This window comes from Hippopotamus amphibius, chromosome 1 (assembly GCF_030028045.1).
Source record: "Hippopotamus amphibius kiboko isolate mHipAmp2 chromosome 1, mHipAmp2.hap2, whole genome shotgun sequence".
Lineage (NCBI taxonomy): Eukaryota > Metazoa > Chordata > Mammalia > Artiodactyla > Hippopotamidae > Hippopotamus > Hippopotamus amphibius.
The window spans coordinates 119,416,660-119,437,915 of record NC_080186.1 but is presented as its reverse complement, the minus strand read 5'-3'; the positions used below and the strand labels follow the sequence as shown (position 1 = coordinate 119,437,915).

General features: G+C 51.5%; 1 protein-coding gene across 11 annotated transcripts in view; it reads left to right on the top strand.

Moving 5' to 3' along the window:
- ARHGEF11 (Rho guanine nucleotide exchange factor 11) overlaps positions 1 to 21,256 on the top strand; it is a 107,099-nt gene that overhangs the window by 74,073 nt on the left and 11,770 nt on the right. For 6 of the 11 annotated variants that reach the window (XM_057727055.1, XM_057727079.1, XM_057727072.1 and 3 more), the window contains 17 exons: positions 986 to 1,123; positions 4,251 to 4,325; positions 4,533 to 4,634; positions 5,708 to 5,806; positions 6,998 to 7,040; positions 8,493 to 8,589; positions 8,745 to 8,867; positions 11,494 to 11,517; positions 12,646 to 12,790; positions 13,102 to 13,201; positions 13,985 to 14,014; positions 16,913 to 17,039; positions 19,759 to 19,938; positions 20,025 to 20,072; positions 20,294 to 20,481; positions 20,765 to 20,911; positions 21,143 to 21,222. In XM_057727055.1, the coding sequence (XP_057583038.1) occupies positions 986 to 1,123; positions 4,251 to 4,325; positions 4,533 to 4,634; positions 5,708 to 5,806; positions 6,998 to 7,040; positions 8,493 to 8,589; positions 8,745 to 8,867; positions 11,494 to 11,517; positions 12,646 to 12,790; positions 13,102 to 13,201; positions 13,985 to 14,014; positions 16,913 to 17,039; positions 19,759 to 19,938; positions 20,025 to 20,072; positions 20,294 to 20,481; positions 20,765 to 20,911; positions 21,143 to 21,222 (1,746 nt within the window). The remainder of the gene's footprint in view (positions 1 to 985; positions 1,124 to 4,250; positions 4,326 to 4,532; positions 4,635 to 5,707; positions 5,807 to 6,997; positions 7,041 to 8,492; positions 8,590 to 8,744; positions 8,868 to 11,493; positions 11,518 to 12,645; positions 12,791 to 13,101; positions 13,202 to 13,984; positions 14,015 to 16,912; positions 17,040 to 19,758; positions 19,939 to 20,024; positions 20,073 to 20,293; positions 20,482 to 20,764; positions 20,912 to 21,142; positions 21,223 to 21,256) is intronic. The other 5 variants (XM_057727085.1, XM_057727045.1, XM_057727065.1 and 2 more) reach the window with 4 other exon arrangements.

Sequence of the window (21,256 nt, the reverse complement as noted above, 5' to 3'; positions counted from 1 at the left end):
GGGTTCCAGAAAAAGGGGGTTCGAATGCATCCAACATGCAAGATCATCAAATCTGGCTCCTTTTTTATCATAGTCACTCTGTATATAAAGAGTTGGTGGAGAGAGAGACCACGTCATTAACTGTAGCAAGGCTTGTTGGAGTGTGAGGGAGCAGAGACAGAAATTCTCTAAAACAATGACTGGACCAAAAACACATTGCCACCTGGCTGCGAATAGCATCATCTCAGAGTAATACAGTGGCCTAATCAGAAGTGGCAGCCTCTCTTTCTTTGTCACAGCTCTTTCTGCACTTGAACAGCTTATCTTTTCTGGCGTGGTCAGAAGAACTTCAGGCTTTGGCTTCAAAGGTTGTCTTCTAGGTGTTCGCAGTCTGCATATATTAATTGCAAATATAAACCTGTGATATAAAAATAAGAGTGAACGGAAGAAGTAATAACGTTAGCGAAATCTTTACTTAGCCTGCTTAACTAAATATGTGAGGATGTAATTGAAAACATGTTTACAACCTAATTTTAAATAATAGTTGGAATTTTATTTCTTTACTGCTTCTGTCTGTTCATGGGAAGATGATGACTGTATGTGGAAGGATTAGTGTGTCAGAAAGACACCAAGGAGGGGGCGGAGGGTCCTGAATAACCCACAGTTGACACAGGCCCCTGCAGTCTTCACGTCTGGAAGCAGTGCAGCCTACTGGGCAGTGGCCTGAGACTGCCCAGGTCGCATCCAGTGCACACCACATTAGTAACTCTTCGACCCTCAGCCAGTGCCGCAACCTCTCCAAGTCTTAGTTTCCTTATGTGAGAAGTGGGAGGAATAATCGTTTCTACCTCAGAGGGCTGTTGTGAGCATTAAATGAGGTAATGCAAAACCAAGGGCTGGAATAATGCCAGGCACAGGGTAAGTACTGGACTTTTATTAGCCAATGAGCAGAACCCTGCGGGCTTCTGGATGAGTCTCCTTCTCACAGAATTCTCTCTTCCTCTAGTCATTGGTGAATCGGAACTCGGTACTGTCAGACCCTGGGCTGGACAGTCCTCGAACCTCCCCTGTGATCATGGCCCGGGGGGCCCAGCACCACAGGCGGCAGGGCTCGGATGCCCCGGCTCCCCCCAGCAGCGACCAGGTGAGTGATTGGAACCACCCTGCGCTTTTCCTGTCCCTCTTTTCAGAACTGGGTTACCCATGTGTGGCCTTGGATGATCAGACTAAACCCAGTTTTGAGATAGACACTCCTAGAGGACAAATAGTAAAGGAAGAACATGGGATAAATACATACATGGAAGTAAGGCTGTCTCGTTTTCTGGGTGAAGAGTCAGTGAACACATCTCTAGGGAAGTGATGTCCAATCGCTGGTCTTTCTTTTAATGTCTGTATAGACTGGGAAATAGATTTGTTCAGTGTTTCTCCAGAATACTAATTTTCAGTCTTCTCTTTCTTTAGCAAAGTTCTTTTCTTGAGCAAAATCTTATTGTTACCCGAATACAGAAAACAAATAAAAGTTCAGCTACCTGGGACTTTTCCTAGTCAATCCCCCCACCTCGGCCCTCCACCTCGGGGGCACGTCCCTGGAGCCCTAAGGTTCTGCAGAACCTGATTTGAAAGCCACTGCTTTCAAGGGTAGAACTAGGACCAGGGGAGATTTCAGTAAGACAGTTTTTGGCTCCATGCAAAAAGCTCGCAAAAAATCTGAGCTGCCAGACAATGGGCTGACTTGAAGCCAGGGAATTGCCTGTCATTGTTCAGGCAGAAAGAAGCAGGTCATTCCTTGTTAGAGACACTGGCAAGAAAGCTCTGAGTTTTGTAAAGCAGTGTTTCTTAAAATTTATCTGCTACCACCACAATTTTTGTCCCCTAACTTCATACCAACTATATAATATTATTTAATATTTTTCTTTAAGCTAACTTACTTTTTAAAACAAATTTATTTTTAAAGGAAATCTGCCATTACCTTGTATTAAAACCAGCATCAAACACCATTTGATGCTCTAGTTCTCCCCGTAGGATAGAGTTTAGTTACTTTCAGATCTCGTAGGGGGAAGGTAGGGAAATGGATCTCACATGTATTAAAATGCCTAGTGCACCCTCTGCTGTGCTAGATCCTTTAATTCTCACCACCAGAAAAGGAGATAAGCATTAGAATCTTCATTCAGTGAGGAAGCTGAGGCAGAGAAAGGCTAAGGGACCATTCAAAGACTCAGTTTGCATGGGGAGAGTAGGGGGGAGTTGAGGGAGGGAGGGAATACGGGAATATGTGTATAAATACAGATGATTGAACTAGGTGTACCTCAAAAAAAATAATAAATAAACAAACAAATAAATAAATAAATAAAAAGACAGTTTGCTAACGGCAGCATCAGACTAGAACTTAGTTTTCCTGGGGGCTGCCTCCTGCCCTAGACACTTTGATCGCCTCTCCCACTCCTCCACCCCACTTAGTAGTACTGCAGGGCCAAGGTCAGGCTGCTGGGCAAGGTCAGGTGCACATCATGTTCTTAAGGGAGGTTTTCCTTTGGGTGGCTAATAGGAGCAGGTGTAGAGTAATTGGTCTTGGAGTCCTTTTCCTCCTTCTCTGAATTTGTTTCAACTTCTGACAGCTATTTAAATTGTTATTTTTGAGTGATAAGAGCAAATACAGTATAGTTCCAGTTTCTTAATAATAATCTATGTTATTAAGAACAAAGGTGGAAACTTATACTATCCATGGAACTGTCAGCAGCTGGGGGGTGGAATCATAGGGAATTCAGACTTCGTTAGGTAAATTAGGTAGTTCTGCAGTGTTTGATTTTCTATGATGACCATATTCTGCCTTTGCAGTCAGAAAAACTGTGTTTTGTAAACTTAAAAAAAATAAATTCTCCCCCCAAACAAGCAAAAACCTGGTGTTTTCAGGTTTCACTAGAGGGCCAAGTAGAGCCAGAAGTGGTCATCTAACACCCCCTGGGGATTCTGGACCCCAAGGGATTCAGACACTAGGGTGTTTGAGGAGAGGAGGCTACTCAGGTTGTGTCTAAGGAATACAGGTCCAGCACATCAGGCCTGACTCCGCAATGCTGAACATGCCATTAAAAGTGAGTGCTAGGGCTTCCTAGGTGGCGCAGTGGTTAAGAATCCGCCTGCCAATGCAGAGGTCACGGGTTCGATCCCAGCTCCAGGAAGATCCCACATGCCGCGGAGCAACTAAGCCCACGTGCCCAAAAAAAAAAAAAAAAAAAAAAAGTGAGTGCTAGACTCTGATCTCTGAGATGCCTCCTGGGTCTCTCATGTTCTGTACTCAGTCATTCTGAGCACAGAGTCTGTAAATACCCAGGAGAACAAAACTGAGTGAGGAGTGTCAGGGAGGAACTGTCAGGAAAAGGAAAAGCCCCTTGAGGAGGTGGAATAGGAGGGTATCTTGGGTCTGAGAAAAAGTAGGCGTGAGGAGTGCCTCCTCTAGAGGGGTTCCAGAGCATAGCCCTCGTTGGGGGATCACTGAAAATGAGGTAGAGTAAATCGAGTGAAAAATATAGTTGGTAGGAAAGCTTTGAAAGCTCAAGGAACCTTTAGGAGAAAGGCTTGTCCAGTGAAACATCTGAAACGTTTATACAGTGTGAAATCTCTCATCAGGCCTAACCAATGGCTAAAGGGGGAAAGAGAGAAAAGCCAAGCTGAGAAGCTTGATTTTAGACAGGAAAGGGGGATCTACCAGAGATTCTTGAGCAGGCCGGGGAAATGGTAGAGACGGTGTTGGAGAAAGATTGGCTCTATCCCCTCACTCAAGGAGGCAGAGACAGACCACAAGGCTGTCCTCCAGCAGAGGTAGAGGGCGCATGGTAACTGTATAGGAGCGCTGTGGGAGGCACTAGGTCTCAAGGGTGTGTGTTTGGGGAGGGGGTCTGTTGAGAAGAACAGCAGAGCCCCCAGCCCACCCGTCCGGCAGGAGCTCTAGGTTCTTATTTTGTGGGCTGACACTCCCTCCCCAGATCTTTCACAAACAGGAAGAGAGCACTTTCTCTCACTTCCCATCTTCATACGGTCATGTGACCAGGCTGCTCTGAGTCTGCCCTGCCCCACCCAGAGGCAGTTGCCTTCTTGCAAGTGGAAATCATTTTTCCTGTTCTCTGAGATTTGGGGGTGGTAGTGAGATGCCAGTGTTTACCAGCGGCGTGTGGCTCTCCTCACCAGTGCTGTGCTGTCACTAACCGGACTCCACTGAGGGGGCTGGATCCCTGTCCTCTGACCTCTCATCTCTACAACTCGACTCTCTCCCCCAGGGTGTAGATCAAAGCCCAAAGCCTTTAATTATTGGCCCAGAGGAAGATTATGACCCAGGTTATTTCAACAACGAGGTAATGGTTTCCTGATTTTCTCTTTTCATCATTCTGTGTCATACCCGCTAGAAGCGGTTGGACTGGCACCAGCTGTGAGAGAGCATGGGGGAGGGAGCCGCGCTTGTCAGGCCTGGAAGGCGGGGAGCAGGGGAGCTGAGCCGGCGCCGGCAGCGCTGCTGCGCCCTGCCCCTGTGCCCCCAGCCCTGCCCACCTTCTGCCTTCCAGAGCGACATCATTTTCCAGGACTTTGAGAAACTGAAGTCACGGCCAGCTCACCTGGGGGTTTTTCTACGGTACATCTTCTCTCAGGCGGACCCCAGTCCCCTGGTAAGTCGCCAGTATCTGTCTCGATCACATGCCTGCTTGTGCTTGGGCTCTGCCCCTGCTCTCTAGATGTCGTAAGTCAGATCCATGGGCACAGTCAGGCATCTCGAGGACAGAGACAAAATAGAAGAAAAGGTGCAACCTCGGTGGAAGGGATTCTTCCCTCCTAACTGCATGAATAGCACAGGGAGGAGCTGGAAGAGCGAGGCCAAGAAAGCTGTCCTTCTGGGTCTGCTTGGAGGCGATGGTCTTCCTAGGTTTTTTGAATGAAGGTGGATACAGATTAACAGTGGGGAGTTGAGAGAGCAGCCCTTGCAGATATACAGTGTTACCACAAGAAAGCTTGGCAGAAGGGCAAGGGGATGACAAGAAGGTGATGACAAGAAGGGTTGTGAGGGGATGGAGGTCAGCTTGCCCTGCGACAGTGCTCAGAACAGCAGCCTTGCCAGTTTCTGTCGTTCTGCTCAGCTGCTTAGGAAGAAGAGGGGGTGAAGGAGAGAGGCTGCTGTCGCGTTCTCCAGAATAAACTTCTTGCCCGCGGCACACACTGCTGCCTTTCCTTTTCTGGGGCTCCCGCTGTTAGAAGCCAGACTCAGCATCCATTCACTCAGCAGGTGTTCAGTGAGGCCATGTGTGTGCGTCCCAAGTGCCGGTATCTCAGAAGAATTCTTGAATAAAGACAAGGCACAGCATAAAGAGAAGTAAAACACGAACCCTTAAAAACAATAGATAAACAAGTACAAGACAAGATGTCAAGGGTGGAGAGGATCCAGAGTTGAGGAGTGATTGTGTTGGGGGGCGGGTATGTGCGTGCCAAGGGGTGGAGATGATTTACCACAGGGTTTCTCAACCTCAGCACCACTGACCTTTTGAGCTGTGGCGTGCATTGTTGTGGGATGCTGTCGTGTGCACTGCAGGATCTTTAGTTGCATCACTGGACTGCACTCACTAGATGCCAGTAGCACCTCTCCAGGTGTAACAGTCAAAAATGCTTCCAGACATTACCAGCTGTCCCCTGGAGGGCAAAAGCACTCTGGGCTGAGAATCACTGCTCTAACCCATTTTCTCTCTCCTAGCTTTTTTACTTGTGTGCAGAAGTTTATCAGCAAACAAACCCCAAGGATTCCCGAAGCTTGGGAAAAGACATCTGGAATATTTTCCTAGAGAAAAATGCGGTAAGGCAGTTGTAGACTGGATTACAATTTTATTATATTGTTTGGACCATTCAGAGGCAGAGGAAAAACTAAGCAAAACATTCAGGACAATTGGAGACAGGTTCTTAAAGATGATTCCTGGATTCTGTCCCTCACCCCACTCTAAGGTTGATCTTCTCTCTGTACTTCTTTTGTTCTACTTGTAGCAAGGTAGAATGCACATTTCCTCTCTGAAATGTTTGGAGAAAAAAAACTTGTACCATATCCTAATTACTCTCCCCCGGATCCATGCCCGGGTTCCCTTCAACCCTCCTTGCCTTGCCCATCCCTGGGACGAAGAAACGGAGGCCCAGAGACATCAGATGATAGAAATCAGGGAGCCAAGAGGCGCACTGAGATGTCTGAAGCTCAGCCTGACTTGACCTTACTGCCCAAAGTCAGGGTTCAGAGAGAGGGGACCCCAGAGTATCTGGGGTGGATGAACACTCTGCGTCTGGACATGGTTCCCAAGAATGTGTCAGGGATCCCACTGGCGGCTGCACCTCAGCCTGCAGAGGGCAGTTCCCATCTTAGATTTTCTAATCTGGTCAACTGAACTCATTCCAAAATGACTTTTTTCATCTGGCAGTAAGCTGCTAGGTCTAATGAGATTGGGGAATAAACTGTTTCTCCTCAAGATTTGTATTTTTGCCCCTTCCACGGGTCTTGAGTTAAGGAGGTTAGAGCTGCTGGTTGTTCCCTGTTGCCTGTGATGGAAGCCCTCCAGGGTCCAGCTGGCAGGTTGTCATAAAACAGAAGCCAGGCCCTGTGCTCACTGGGAGACGTGGTGACATAAGGCCAGTTTTCCCTTCGAAGTGAAGGAGGGGAAGCCATCAAATCGCCTCATAAAGATTCTCCCTTGCTGCTACTTTGGTGGCAGTCCACTTTTTGGAACTGTTCCGTCCCATGCACCCTGTCCTTGAAATAAGAGTGGAGAGAGTGCAGGTGCCACCCTCAGGGTGTAGTCCCCGCTTGCCGGCCACCTCAGCTTCCGCTTCTCAAATCCCTAGCCTAGAATTCAGTTGGAGAGAGGTGAGTGGAGGGTGGGGTAGTGTAGGGAAGGCGGGGGAGAAGGTAGGGTTCTGGAGCCCTCCTTGCCTCTGCACAGCATCTCCCACACCCCCTGGGGTGTGTGGACCTCACCACTTCTGCCCCCACCCTTCTGTCTTTTAGCCTCTGAGAGTGAAGGTCCCAGAGATGTTACAGGCTGAAATTGGTAAGTTGGCTCCTTGGTCGGTCGGTCTCCTCTAGGTGTCCGTCTTGTGCTGGGCCCCCGGGAGAGAGTACATACTCCCTGCCTTGGACAGCTGTCCTCAGATAGGGGGAAACAGGGACCGTTCCTCCAGAACTCCTCGCAATAGCTTATGGACAAGCACAAACAGGACAGACGCTGCCTGGGAGCTTGTCTTGGGGAGACACCACTTGGTTAGGAGACCGAGGTCATTTCTATCAACCTTCCGTGTGAACTCTCTGGGCCTCAGCTGGCTCATCTGTACAAAGAGGAAAGTGGATTCTTAAGCCTGGTCGATCATCAGGATCCCTTGGGGAATTGTTCTTATTTTTGTTTGTTTGTTTGTTTTTAAATATTGACTACATGACTTATTTATTTATTTATTTGTAGCTGCGTTGGGTCTTCGTTGCTGCGTGCAGGCTTTCTCTAGTTGTGACGAGTGGGGGCTGCTCTTCGTTGCAGTGTGCTGGCTTCTCAGTGCAGTGGTCTCCCTTGTTGCAGAGCACAGGCTCTAGGCTGAGGCTTCAGTAGTTGCCCCTCGTGGGCTCAGTAGTTGTCGCTCACAGGTTTAGTTGCTCCGAGGCATGTGGGATCCTCTCGGACCAGGGATCGAGTCCATGTACCCTGCATTGGCAGGCAGACTCCCAGCCACTGTGCCACCAGGGAGGTCCCGGGGAATGGTTTTTTACAAACACAGAAACCAGGGCCTCACCTGCCCTGCAGAATCAGAGTCTCTGGAGTGTTTCTGTTCTTTTGTTTTTGTTTGTGTAAGTTCCTTAACTAATACTGAGTCAGGAGGCAGTGAACTAGGTGGTGACTCTGCTCCCTTCTCACTCTCAAGTCATGAATAGAAGAGCTGAGGGAGGCAGTATAAGGAGGATGTCAGTCTGAGAGGCTAATCGTAGGAGCTTTCTGGAGGGTAATAGTTTGAAGCTGCCTTGGAAAAGAGGCACTTTACAGGCCTGGATGCTAGGAGAGCTTGTGGGCAGGGGCAGAGGGTGAATGTGGGGACAGGAGAGGCACCTTGCAGTTTCTGGTGGGGAGCTGGGGTTTCCTTGCCTTTTTCAGCCTTGCGAACTGGCCCTGGGGCCATGGAAGGAGGATGAGCCTCTCAGGGGTTTGCACTTGATGTCAGAGGGCGGCAGCGTCTGGACGCATCCAGAGAGGGGCTTTAATATTTCCCCACTTGATGGAGTGTAGACCACCCTGAACGTGTTTTTGTTCTTGCCTTGGGACTTGGACGTCAGGGTTCCAGTCCTAAATTCAGGAATGACCTGGTAGGTCCAGACCTCCACTTCCCTTGGTTAACAGGAGGGCAGAGAGCCAGCTTCCCCTCCCAGTGCCCCAGGGAGCTGAGAGGCTTGGAGATGCTCAGCAGATGTAACCTCCTCTTCCCGACATCCCTCCCCTGTCTGTCTTCCCTTGCTCCCACCACAGACGCGCGCCTGCGGAGCGGTGAGGACGTGCGCGCTGTTCTCTGCGAGGCTCAGGAGGCAGCCATGCCAGACATCCAGGAGCAGATCCACGACTACAGGTGCCCAGGCCCCAGCCCCGCTCTCTGCCCTGCCTCCTCGCCCTGCTCTTTCCCCTGCGGTGTGCGTGGATCTTTCGTGATGCGTGTATGTGTGCCTCACTCTCTGTCTGGCGTCTGTGTACATTTGTTTCTTTCTCTGTGTCTCTCTGGCTCAGAACAAAGCGCACTCTGGGGCTGGGCAGCCTGTATGGAGAAAACGACCTGCTGGACCTGGATGGGGACCCTCTCCGTGAGCGCCAGGTGGCCGAGAAGCAGCTGGCTGCCCTAGGAGACATTTTGTGAGTCTCCAGTCCGCTCCTGTCCCCTGAACACGCTGCACACATTGATGCATTTTGTGGTCTGTTTCCCAGCCTCTCCCCCTCTTCCATTTCTTGCCTGATCCGCCTTCCCCTGAAAGATGGGGTGAGTCCCGCCCTCCTGCTTCATTTCTCAGGCTGGGGCTGCGGGAATCTCAAGGGACTTGCAGAGCCCGGGGCTCCCGACAGGGGTTTGGTGCTTATGAGAGACCACGGGCTCCAGGAACGCGGGAGCTTTCTGCCTCCCCTCCCTAGCCTCTTCCTGACGGGTCTGCCTTCTTGCTCTAAGGTCATAGCTGATGCTGAGTGTGAGAACCGCACTGCGATTCTCCAGGGGGTAAAGCTCCTTCAGGAGACAGATGGCGCGTGGGAAATGGAACCATTTTTAACTGATCACATCAGAGGACTAACCTAACTAAACTTGTTAAGGAACTTCCGGCACAGCTGCTGTGGTTGCCTCTTTCCAGTCCTGTTTTCTACAAGTGTCCCAGGCACCTGGGATGGCTTTGTGGGGACACTTGCAGGCTTAGAGGTATATTTTTCACCCCAGTACTGCTTCTCCACTCAGTAATTATGTGACGTGGGTTTTTTTGTTTTTTGTTTGTTTTTGGAGGTTTTTTTGGCCACACCGCACAGCATGTGGGATCTTAGTTGCCCCACCAGGGATGGAACCCTTGCCCCCGCAGTGGAAGCACAGAGTCCCAACCACCAGGGAAGTCCCAAGTAGTTATGTGACCTTGATCAAGCTGTTTCATCTACCTTGGTCTCATCTAAAATGACGAGAGTTGGGCTGAATGATCGCCGTAGTCTCTACTAACACTATTTCAGTCCAGCAAACATTTATGGAGTCCCCACTGATGCTAAGCGCTGTTCTGGGCTCCTGGCATACATTAGTAGACAAACAGCAATGCTTGCGGAGCTTATGTTATTGTGGGAAGAGAAAGCAGTGCATAATATATGAGTAAATTGTATACTGTGTTAGAAAAGAAGTGCTGGCAGGGGGGTAGAAATGGAGAGGGCTGAGGCGGGTCAGGAGCACCTGAGCCAGTGGGTTGCAAGTTCAAATAGAGCTTCATCCAGAAAGTTACATTTGGGCAACTGAAGCAAGTGAGGGAGTCATCCTTGGAAACATCTTGAGGGAAGAGCATCCCAGGCAGAGGGGACAGCCAGGGCAGAGTGGGAATGTGCTTGACATATTTGAGGAGCAGTCAGAGACCAGTGTGGCCAGAGAAGGCTGAGAAGCTCAGTGCCGCAGTCAGAGCAGTAACAGGAAGGGCAGCCTCGCAGAGCCTGTGGACTGTTGTAAGGTCTTTGGTTTTTTTCTCTCAGTGAATGAGGAGCCATTGGAGCTGCGAGAGGCTCACAGAGTGGGTGGAGGGTGGTGGGAGAACAGGAGGGGTTCCAAACAGGGAGGCCAGTTACGGGGGCCCAAGCAGCAGGGCTTGGACCAGAGCATTGGCGATGGAGGCTGTGAAGAGAGTTCAGCTCCAAGTATATTTTAACAGTAGAACCAATAGAAGGATTTCCTAAAAACTGATGTGTAGGATGTGAGAGAAAGAAAAACCAAGGAAGACTTCTTACCTAAATGACTAAAAGGACAAAGGTGCCATCAGTCAAGTTAGGGACAGCTGTGTGAGGGACGGTGTCGTGGCAGAAAATCGGGGCTCGGTTTCAGAGGTGTCAACATCTCAGAACTTGTTTAGACATCAGACTGGAGACTTGAGTAGGCAGCTGCATATATGAATCTGGCATTTGACAAGAGATCCGGGTTAGAGATGTGACTAGATGGGGTCCCACAGGGAGGGCTTATTCTTTGAAAACAACCCTCGGACACTCAGCCAAACCCTGAATCTTTCTGGGCCTCAGTTTCCCTAGCGGTCATATGTCACTAATCACCCCAACCACGCCAGGGACGGAGGCAAAACCTGAGTGAGGCTGTTCTGAGATCGCGGGCACCACAGAATTATATGGGATTATTACTGACAACACAGGCATCCCGCTTGTAAAAGGCTTCTATTTACAAGAATGAAGCTTTAGCCTCATTAAATGGAGATATAATACCTGCTCACGGGCTATTTTGAGTGTAAATGTTATGTGTAAGTAGCTTAGAGTAGTGCCTGACCTGCAGTGAGTACACAGATATTAGTTGCTGTTACCATTAACCTCTTTCGGATCAGTTCCTCTGAATCAGGTCTCAAGGTACGGTCTCTGCGCCCTCACCTGCTTTCGTCTTGCCTCAGCGTCAGCCCAACCCTTTTAGTTTCGTTTCAGGTGGACACAAAGGGGACCCTCTTCCGTGACAGCTTTCAGAGGCTGAAACATACCAAGCAGGGGGCTGTATTTGCCACATTCCCTCCTTCTAGCTGGAGGGACGCCCCCATCACCATCAGCACCCTGTGCTGAGTCCCTCAGGGGAATGAGGACCTCACCTCCTGAGCCCCAGGCTGGCTCCAGAGCTGAGACCAAGGGTCTGAGTCCGATCTTTTGTCATCTTCCCTTCCCTCATCCCCTCCCTCTTCTAACAAAGAACTCCCCCCACCCCAGGCTTCACGGGCAGGTGAGCCTCTGCCTTTGCAGTCTGAGTCATCTGTTCTTTCTTTTGTTGCAGGTCCAAATACGAGGAAGACAGGAGGTGAGTGAGTCTGTGTGGTTTCCAGGTGGGAAGCAGTGGGGTTGAGCTACTGGGCGTTGCATCTCTGCCAGTCACAGGGGAGTCCCGGGCGTCCGAGGATCGCCGTCTGTCCAAGTTTAGTCCCCAGATGTCTGTGTGTAACCATAACACGAGGGGGTCACGATGTCCAGGCACTGATGCTCGGGGATCACTGCCTGGGACGTGGGTCTGCTCCTCAGTGTGACGACACCAAGCTACCAGCACTCCCATTCCTGGCCTCCTCCTCTCCACCCACATCAGCCCTGTGCCTGCCTCCCCACTTCTTTCTCGTAAACCACCCAAGGAGGGAGTGGTGACAGGTCAGCCTGTGTCAGCAGCGCCTACAGCGGGGAGCTGGGGCCCAGCACGTTTCCTCTGACGGCACGTGTGTTTTCCTTGCAGCCTGTATATTTGTCTCTCTGTTTCTCAGCAGCCAGTGTTAAGATGAGTATGCAAACACACACTCAGTAAGGGAGGGAAGATGGGGTTAGAAGTCTGTTTCAGGGAAGAGGAAAGCCAGGGCCGAAGCATTTGCTTTGTTGAATCCACAGAGTGGATAATCTGTCTACTGAATTGAGGGGCAAATACATTTTTAAACACAGAGCTTTGGGCAGTTTCATCGGTGGCAGTTGGAAGCTCCTTGACAGGTCTTTCCATCTTTTTTCCTCCTTGTACTTGGGGTGGGTGGTGGCCAAAGTCAGCTTCCTTGGACTTGCAGGGGCTGGTGGGTGTTTCTCCCCATCCCTTTGCCTCCCCAGCCCTGCGCATATGCCTAAGGACGTGAGCTGTGGGCCTCAGCCGGCTCCAGGCCTGCCCCTGGCTTACTTGCTTATGTTTTGGTGAACTGACATGTGCTTCCGCCAGCCACTATCCCCTCATTAGGAAGAGGGCTGCGTAGGAAAAGAATGCGATTTCTTCCAGGAGTCATGCCAGCCAGGACTTTTCGCCGGCTTCTGCCTGCTGTCCCATTCGAATATGCCAGGCCTCCCTCTGAGTGCCCTGGCCCTTCACCACCCCACTGGGTGGTGGTGAGGAGCTTGTGTGAAGCAGACTCCCGGCCCTTGCACCTGCTGGCGCTTTCCGATCGACGCTCCCATTCCTCTCTTACAGTGCCCCCATGGACTTCGCCCTCAATACCTACATGAGCCATGCAGGCATCCGTCTTCGAGAAACACGACCTTCCAACACGGCTGAAAAGGCCCAGTCCGCTCCTGACAAGGACAAGTGGCTACCCTTCTTCCCAAAGACCAAGAAGGTGACAGAGCTCCCTTAGAAAGAGCCACCTCTTGGCCTGGCTCCTGCACTGAGGCAGACCGGGCAGAGCCCTCTCCAGTGTCTGGCTCGTCCCGCTGCCTTTGGACACGGAGTCGTTGAGAATCCCCAGGCTGGAGCAGCTCTGTCCCTCCCTCCAGTCCCAGGCCAGAAGCAGATGTGCTAGATCGGGTGCAAGCATGAGTCTGCTTCCCAGTTGCTTGTGTAGGGCCAGCCGCAGGGGCAGGGCGGGGTGATCAGTGGCGCGGTCTGGGGGATGGGACCTTCTCTAACCGCTAGTGTCTCTTGTCTCAGCAGAGCAGCAATGCCAAGAAAGAGAAGGATGCCTTGGAGGACAAGAAGCGAAACCCCATCCTCAAGTACATTGGGAAGCCCAAAAGCTCTTCCCAGAGCAGTGAGTATTTGGGGAGCAAAGCCTTGGACAGGGACCTCAGCCCCTTCACAGGCCAGTATGTTGGCAGAGGGCCTCCCTGTGCTTCTGGGGCCAAAGGCCCAAACTCTGAGGTCACAGCTTCCTCTTGGTGCTACTGCATTCTCCCGTTGCCACACCCAGCGCAGGCTCCTGAGCTGCAGGGAACTGCTTCAGAGCCAGGGAGGCCCTGCAGCCCCTGGGTCTAGGGACTCAGAGCCAGTGTAGACACTGAACAGTCACGCAGAGGAGTATTCCCCCCTTGGCAAGATTGCCCTGTTGACCGTCAGCGCCTCCTTCACCTGCATCCATGGACTTGCTGTCCTGCTGAGGGCCTGTGTGTTGGGAGCAATTACAGGCCCTTGGTGGAAGGTTTCAGTTACTATGAAGCAGGATTAGGTGGAAAGGGGGCAGGTTTGGGACCCAGAGGCTCCCGTCATGCCGTCAGTAACGCAGACCTCCGTGGATCCCGTCACCAGTCTCTTCCCAGTTGTGTGTCATCCGCGTGGACGTTGCTGCTGGCCCTCCCAGGCATCACCTCAGGGCCCCAGTGTCAGTCTCGGGGGTCTGGGGAGGGCCGTGGCTGGGTCTCCTGCCTTCCCTGAAATTGCTGCCCTGGGGGAAGCGGGGGTAGGGGCCTCTACTAGAGCAGCCCTGATTTTTGCCACTACCTTTCATTTTCCAGCTTGATGTAATTTTTATTTTGACGCTTGAAACATTAATTTGACTTTTCATGGTTTACTTTTGTTTTTGTTTGTTTTCTTTTAGCATTTCATATTCCCTTGTCCCCTGTGGAAGGTAAAAGGACCATTTTCTTTGGGTTTTTCTTTGCATTAGCATTGAGTTTCCATTTCCCAAGTCCTGTCTGCCCTCCTCCCGCTCTCCTTCATCTCCTCCCGTCCTGGCTCTCTTTGCTCCCTCCCTTTCCTCACTCCATGTCTCTTGCGTGTTCCTCCATGCTGCTGAAGCTCCCCATGACACAACCCCCCAGCCCAGGGGCTCTTGCTCTCACGCTGGGCGCAGGGCGCAGGACTCTGCCTGCCTGGGGGGGGGGGCGGGGGCGGGGGCGCCCCGGGCACTGCACACGCCCCGCCCCGCCCCCGCAGCTCCTCCAGGCCCTCCGAGTCTGGTCCATGGCCTGGCCTTTCTCTCATTCTGTCACCTCTCCACGGATGCGGTTCCAAAAGTCCAGGGCCCTGTGTCATCGAGGGAAATCCTCGCACATTGAAACGTCCTGTACAGGTTCCTCAGGTTTTTGTTTTCAGTTGAAATAGTAATAAAAATCCTCATTTTTGAATGTTATGTGGGGTTTTTTTAGTAAAGGATGGGTCTTCAACAGTTCGGTCTCGGGCTGTTTTAATTTCTGTCGTCTCCTTTGCTTAAGTCCTTCATTGTAGCACCTCCATCTCTTTTGACTCTTAACTTTGCCAGCACAGTGTCACTGCAGCAGTTAAAAAGAATGACCCTAATGTATGTATGTTACAGGACCTAATGTCTTCTAGACTCTATGTATTAAAAATACATATATATGTATAATGGACGTTAACCCAGAGAAGCTTAGAACCTAGAACTGGGCAGGTTCATTTCCCACCACTGAGGTCCCTATACATACAATTATGGGATTAATATTTCCTAGGTTCTGTAGTAAATTGAGAAGAGAGAGCAGTGAGATGCAGTCAGGAAATTAACCTGTTGCCAGAACTCACTTTATAGAAAGTGACAAAAATAATGATTTTCAAAATTATTTTCAAAGTTAAATTGCTAGGCTTGTTATGCTATTTTAAACAATAAAAGAGTTATTAGGGGGAGAAAAGTCTATAAAACAATGGAAAAACTAAAAGAATGGCCTTGAAACCCAGGGCCTTCGTTTTTAACACATACTTCCTCCCATCCCCCCTGCCCGAGGCAGGCATGAGGCAGCAGCAGGCCTGAGACCAAGCAGCCCTGCCCAAGAGGGGACAGGAACACCCAGGGTGGGGCCCCTGGTCCCAAGAGAGGATAAGGATGCTGGGTCCTCCCCACCTCTTTGAGTCAGATCTTTCTGTTGTCATTTCATGGTTTGATTTGATGTTCTCAGGTTCCCAGGATATCAGACAAATCTGTATGCATCTGTAAAGACCAAACAGCCACCAAAGCAAGAAAACCTCAGTGTTGAGAACTTTGCCCTTTGGGATCATCAGCTGTAGCCCCTATTTATTAGTGGAAGCATCTGAGTGTTAGTGACATATAATTCACTTCCATTTAGTTTCGTTGTTATTCAGACAGTGGAAGAAGGAGGGCAAAGGCTACTGGTGAAAACTTTGCTCTTTTCAAAAACATGTTCCTTTCTACGTGTTTTTTCCCCCTGTTACTCTGAGTTATTCCGTTATACCAAATCTCAAGACCACACCTGTTCCTTGTCACAGCTAGGGTGTAACTACGTCCCAAGAATTGGGCCTTTTCCAAGTGGCCCATGGGAGAGGGAACAATGGGCTCTGCCCGGAGGCATTCTATTATAGGATGCCAGGCTCCCACGTCATCACCCAGCCAGGGATGCTCCGGGCTGTGGCTGCACAGCTGACCCTGGCTCCTGCAGTTGCCCCAAGGCCCAGATGCACATCCAGTCTGAGACAGGCAGATCTGACTCTCACCTCCACAGTGGGAGTGATGATAACAGTCCCTACTCCTAATGCATATACACAACCTCCTATTTTGCAGTTTTAGAAAAACATTACCTGCCTAAAGGATATGAAGTTGTGAGCTTTGAAGAGGCCAGCTAAATGTTTTTCTCTTTCCTCTGGCTTGGAAATTTTCTTTTAAGTTTGTATATGTCGATGTCAGAATCTGTGGTTAGTGTGGCTAGGCAGTTAGGACCAGGGCCTGGCGCCTGGAGTGATTTTTCTTGCTTTCCCATGCCATTATCCTTCCTGTTGGGCCAAGCAGAGCAGCATCTTTAGCCCAACTCCTGTTCTGACATCTTGGACCTGGAGCTAAGCTAATCAGCTTTGAAGATAGGAGCCACTGAGACCGTGGACCTGAGCTTTCTTCCCCAGGGTCTCCACGTGGCATCACCTTTGCCTTTTTACTCTCTTACCTGCCCTCTCTACTTTGAATAAGAACAGCTCTCTTTTGTCTTCGTTTTGAAAAGCGTCTGGAATTTGAATGCCAGAGAGTAACATGGCTCCTCTGTTCCTCCTAAGACCCCCCTCACTGGTAATGGAGGGTCTGATTCTTTAATGATGGAGATAAAGAGGTGGGTTGAGGGCAGAAAGAACAGGAAGGAGAGTCGAGGAAAAGCAGAAGTAGTAAACTCTAAAAGCAGTATAAATTTGAAAAATGCTTGGTATAATTTGGCAACCTGGCCAGATTACAGGTAGATGTGTTTTTGGTCTTCCTGGCTATTTTGTTTAACCTGTATATGGCTCTTGGGAAAAACCTAGTAGCAGTTCTCAAGCATAAGAGTCACCGTAATAAAGAATGTGTGAGCCAAAAGAAATACCCACCGCAAACATGCTGTCAAACCCGGAAAGCGGAAGGGGCTGCCCGTGCCCCACCGTAGAAGAGCCAGGGCTCGAATCACGTCTCCTGACCCCAGCCCCATGCTGTTCTCATCCACGCTTGCTCATCGCTGTCTTCTGGGCTAGAGGGGAGCGAGGGCCCCGAGAAGTCATCCCTGAACAGAAAGCAGAGTGTCTTTCACTATCTTTCTGCTTCCAGTCAAACCAGGCAACGTGAGGAACATCATTCAGCACTTTGAAAACAACCAGCAGTACGAGGCCCCAGAGCCCGGGACGCAGCGCCTCTCGACAGGAAGCTTTCCCGAGGACCTTCTGGAGAGCGACAGGTAGCAGTGGCTGCATGGGGCCTGCTGGCTGCCCAGGGAGGGGAGCGCGGGTAGGCTTCAGAGCTGGGTTCAATGCCAGCTACTTTACCCCCCACTAGACTATCAGGCTCCCCCTGTAGAGCTCTCTCTCCCCTAACCTTCCTGCCTGGTGTGTTCAGAAGAAGACATACTATGTGCTGGTGATCAGGCCAGCGGGAGAGAGAGCAGGGCCCCTGACTTTCCCGTCCACGAACTATATGCCTTAAAATTTCCTTTGGACTCACCCCCTGGCCACTCAACAGCCCCCACCCCAAAAATGAGCTAGATTATGTTACAGAGCAGCTCGTCAGGAAACCCTAAATGATACGGCTAGAGAAGAGTGCAGAGGGGGGCTCGGTAGATCCTGGGAAATAAGGAAGTCAGGCAAAAGACAGCCTTTGGCGCCCATGAAGAAGAGAGCTAGAGATGCGTTTCTGCTGGTGCTTTAAAGGCAGACGGTGTAACCTGGGCATCAGATGTCCATCTCAGTGAAGAAGTACAAGGTCGTTGATTCGAAACAAACTGCTCTTCTTTCAAGAAGACAAAGTGGTACAGAGGCTGTGGCATTGCTCACGTTCTTTATCTTTGGCTAGGTTCTATGAAGAACCCTTCTCTGGCGTGGCAACGTACTCTTAGACTTGCTCTTGACTGTGGCATGACAGCCATCAAGTCGGGTCTAAAATCCTGCAGCCAGCACTTAAAGTGAAAATTGCCTGTAGTCAGAAACATCCTTGCAAATTCCTTAAGTCACACTTGAGGTGTAGTAAATGTGGTCCTGGGTATACAAAAATAGTTCTGTGTGTGCGGCTGAGCTGGACTAAAGGCAGGCCCAAAGGCAAGTGAGCATGTGGCAGATTCAAGCCATGCTCCCCCCAAAATGACTAGTTATCAAACTGGAAGTCAAACGTTCCTGCTCGTCTGCAGGGTTACTCCTTTCTGTGTATACAAAGCCTTTACACGCTTACTACATGTTAAAAGATTTTGCCACAGTGAGAATTAACAAAGATTTAGGCAAGATAAAGGTTAGATCTGTACTAGGGTCAGAGGCTGAGTTCTACTATTACTGAGTAAAATATACAAATTATATGATTGCTGGGATAGGTGTGATCTTATAGACATATCAGATATACAACTATAAGATATACTGTCAACATTTTGAGGAAATATTTGAGACCGTTTGTAAACGTGTTCTTAAAGTTGTCAGGTAAATTTGCCCTGAGACATTCATTGGGATCCTAAATCTACTGTCAGCAGAAGCCGCTGGGATTTGATGGTTCTGAGCTCACTGACAATCTTAGAAGAAATGGTGTCAGCAGCACGGTGGGTCAGTGGTTGTCACAGAAACTAAACCAGGTATAAGAAGCCCCCAGTTCTAGACAGCAGTAGTCTAGGAATTTTTGGCCAGAGGTGGGTTGGATGCCCCACTTCTTGGTGGGATCAGTACTCACTTCTGGGTACTTGAAAGTAGCCCCAAGAACCTCATTGCACAAGGTTTGTTGTGGTGCTCAAGTGACGCATTGTGGGGCACTGGTGAAAGTGTCGTGAGTTAGTCTGTGTGGGAATTGTCTTATCAGACTTCAGGGGTGAGTTCAGTAGGGGATCAGCTGGCAGTATGGTTTCTAACCCTGCAGACGAACTCTCAGGACCCCGGGGAAGCGGCATTCGGATTCTCCAGCAGTTCAGAGAGACTTGATGGATGGGAACCAAGCCATTTGGCTCCTTCTCTGCAGCAGCCTGCTGTGCTATTAAGAGCTCTCCAGACTCCCCAGGCCTTCTGTGGTCCTAGAGGCAGAGCAGGATGTAGATTAGTAATAATGTCAGCAAAGAACCAGCCCAGCAGGGCCATGGGGTGAGGCACCATCCTGGGGCAGCTAGGGGTCAGAGATGCCAGCTGTCACAGGGCTGATGCGCTGCAGGACTCGGAAAAGAGCAACACCCAGTTGTCAGCATCTCATCAAGCCCCACAGACACTCCGTGGCCAAGCATGGCAGGCCAGGGAGCAGGTCCTGCCCATCAGTAAACAGACCCCTGTAAGCACCCTCCCAAGCTGGTCTGCTCCCACGAGGGGACTGGAAGCCTAGCAGAGATGCTGTCAGGATAGGAATGGAAGAAATCCACAACTGGAGGGGTAGGAATTCAACAGCAGATAGACTCTTCTGACAGGCGGTGTGGAGAATGCTAAAGAGTATGTGAAGATGGTGCTTTCACTTCCCTCTTAGGAGATCTTATAAAAGGAGAGATCCACATCAAGCAGAGTCCGAGGTGGAAGCCGACCGATTCCAAAGCAGAGGGCCAGATGAGCTGGCTGTGGGGTGGCCGGGGGCTGGGAAGGTGGCACCTTGTAGTCCCTAACGAGGGCCTTTGGTGTCCACAGCTTTCCTGACAGGGACTTGGGTCTTTCGCATCCAGACACCCCACAAGTCTGATTCTGTTAGTCCCAGACTTCACCGTCCTGTTGGGATCCCTTTCTGACCGTCACGAGGGAGATGAGAGGCTCTGTCCATCAGGCTGGGCAGGGGACAAAAAGGCGTTTGCAGCAAAAGTGGTTTGTCACTGAGCAGCGTCTGCCACCAGGAGTTTGGGCCCTTTGGGTTTGGTGTTTGGGGTGGAAGCCTGCAGCGCTGAGGCACCCCTGAGATGGGGCAGCAGGTCAGAGCTGGCCAGACATAAGACCCCAAGGTCTCCTGCCCTCTCCATCCAGTTCTCGCTCAGAGATTCGCCTGGGCCGCTCTGAGAGCCTGAAGGGCCGGGAGGAGATGAAGCGGTCCCGGAAGGCAGAGAACGTGCCGCGCTCTCGCAGCGACGTGGACATGGACGCTGCCGCCGAGGCCGCCCGCCTCCACCAGTCAGCCTCGTCCTCTGCCTCCAGCCTCTCCACCAGGTGGGCGGGGCTCGGGCTCAGCCTAATGATGTCTTGGGGGCTGGGCGGGGGCGGAGCATCGCTGAAAGTTGACATTCTCTCCACAGGTCTCTTGAGAACCCAACCCCTCCCTTCACGCCCAAAATGGGCCGCAGGTGAGTGGTGGGTGCGGCGGCGCCTCTGTTAGGTGTGGGAGACCCAGCCCTGCTCAGCTGCCCCCACCCCCTTCCAGTGGCCAGTTGGTGGGGCACCTCGTCTTCGTGGCCCGCTGGGTTCCCCTGGGCCCGGGGCAAGCAGGTTGGGCAGGAGAGGGAGGGACAACCCCCACGTTTGAGTTTTTCCTCTGCGTGACGCGGAGCTGCCTGTGTTCCCCCAGGAGCATTGAGTCCCCCAACTTGGGGTTCTGCACAGACGCCCTCCTCCCCAACCTCCTAGAAGATGACCTGGGCCAGCTGTCGGACCTGGAGCCAGAGCCCGACGCCCAAAACTGGCAGCACACAGTGGGCAAGGATGTGGTGGCTGGGCTGAGCCAGAGGGAGGTTGACCGGCAGGAGGTCATCAACGGTGAGAACCAGCCCCACCTCCCCCCACATCCACTAGGACTCGTGTGGGAACAGGTGCAGAGCGCCTCAGACACAAATGGTGGTAGAGGAAATAGCGTGGGGCCCTGGGGGCGAGACCGGCCCGCGTCGTGGTTCCTGTAAGGGCCACCTCAGTTCTGGCCCCGGGAGAGAAAAGTTGACGCACCATCTGAAACCAGCCCCAGGAGTGGTTTGGAGGTCATGGTGGTGACTCTGGATCCTGCTGACGGGTTCTTCCTGCCCCGCCTGTCGCTGTCCCCACTCAGAGCTGTTTGTGACAGAGACGTCCCACCTGCGCACGCTCCGGGTCCTGGACCTGATCTTCTACCAGCGGATGAAGAAGGAGGGCCTCCTGCCCCGGGAGGAGCTGGCTCGGCTCTTCCCCAACCTGCCCGAGCTCATCGAGATCCACAGTGAGGGGCCTGCCCCCCCGCCCACGTGCCAGGGACCACCCCCCTCAAGCCCCCGGGACCCCCGAGCACATAGCCCCCAGCAGTCCTCTTTGGTGAGAGAACCCAGTGTTCAGCCTGAGCCAGCGTGCCAGCCCCGCCACGGCCCTCCTGTCAGATCCCTCTTCTCCCGTCACGAAGGGCCTGGCAGGGCAGCCCAACGCCAGACCCTTCTGTCTTTTCTGCTTGCCCCAGATTCCTGGTGTGAAGCCATGAGGAAGCTCCGGGAGGAGGGCCCCATCATCAAAGAAGTCGGTGACCTCATGCTGGCTCGGGTATGGCTGCCCCGGCCCGGGGGGGAGGTGGCGG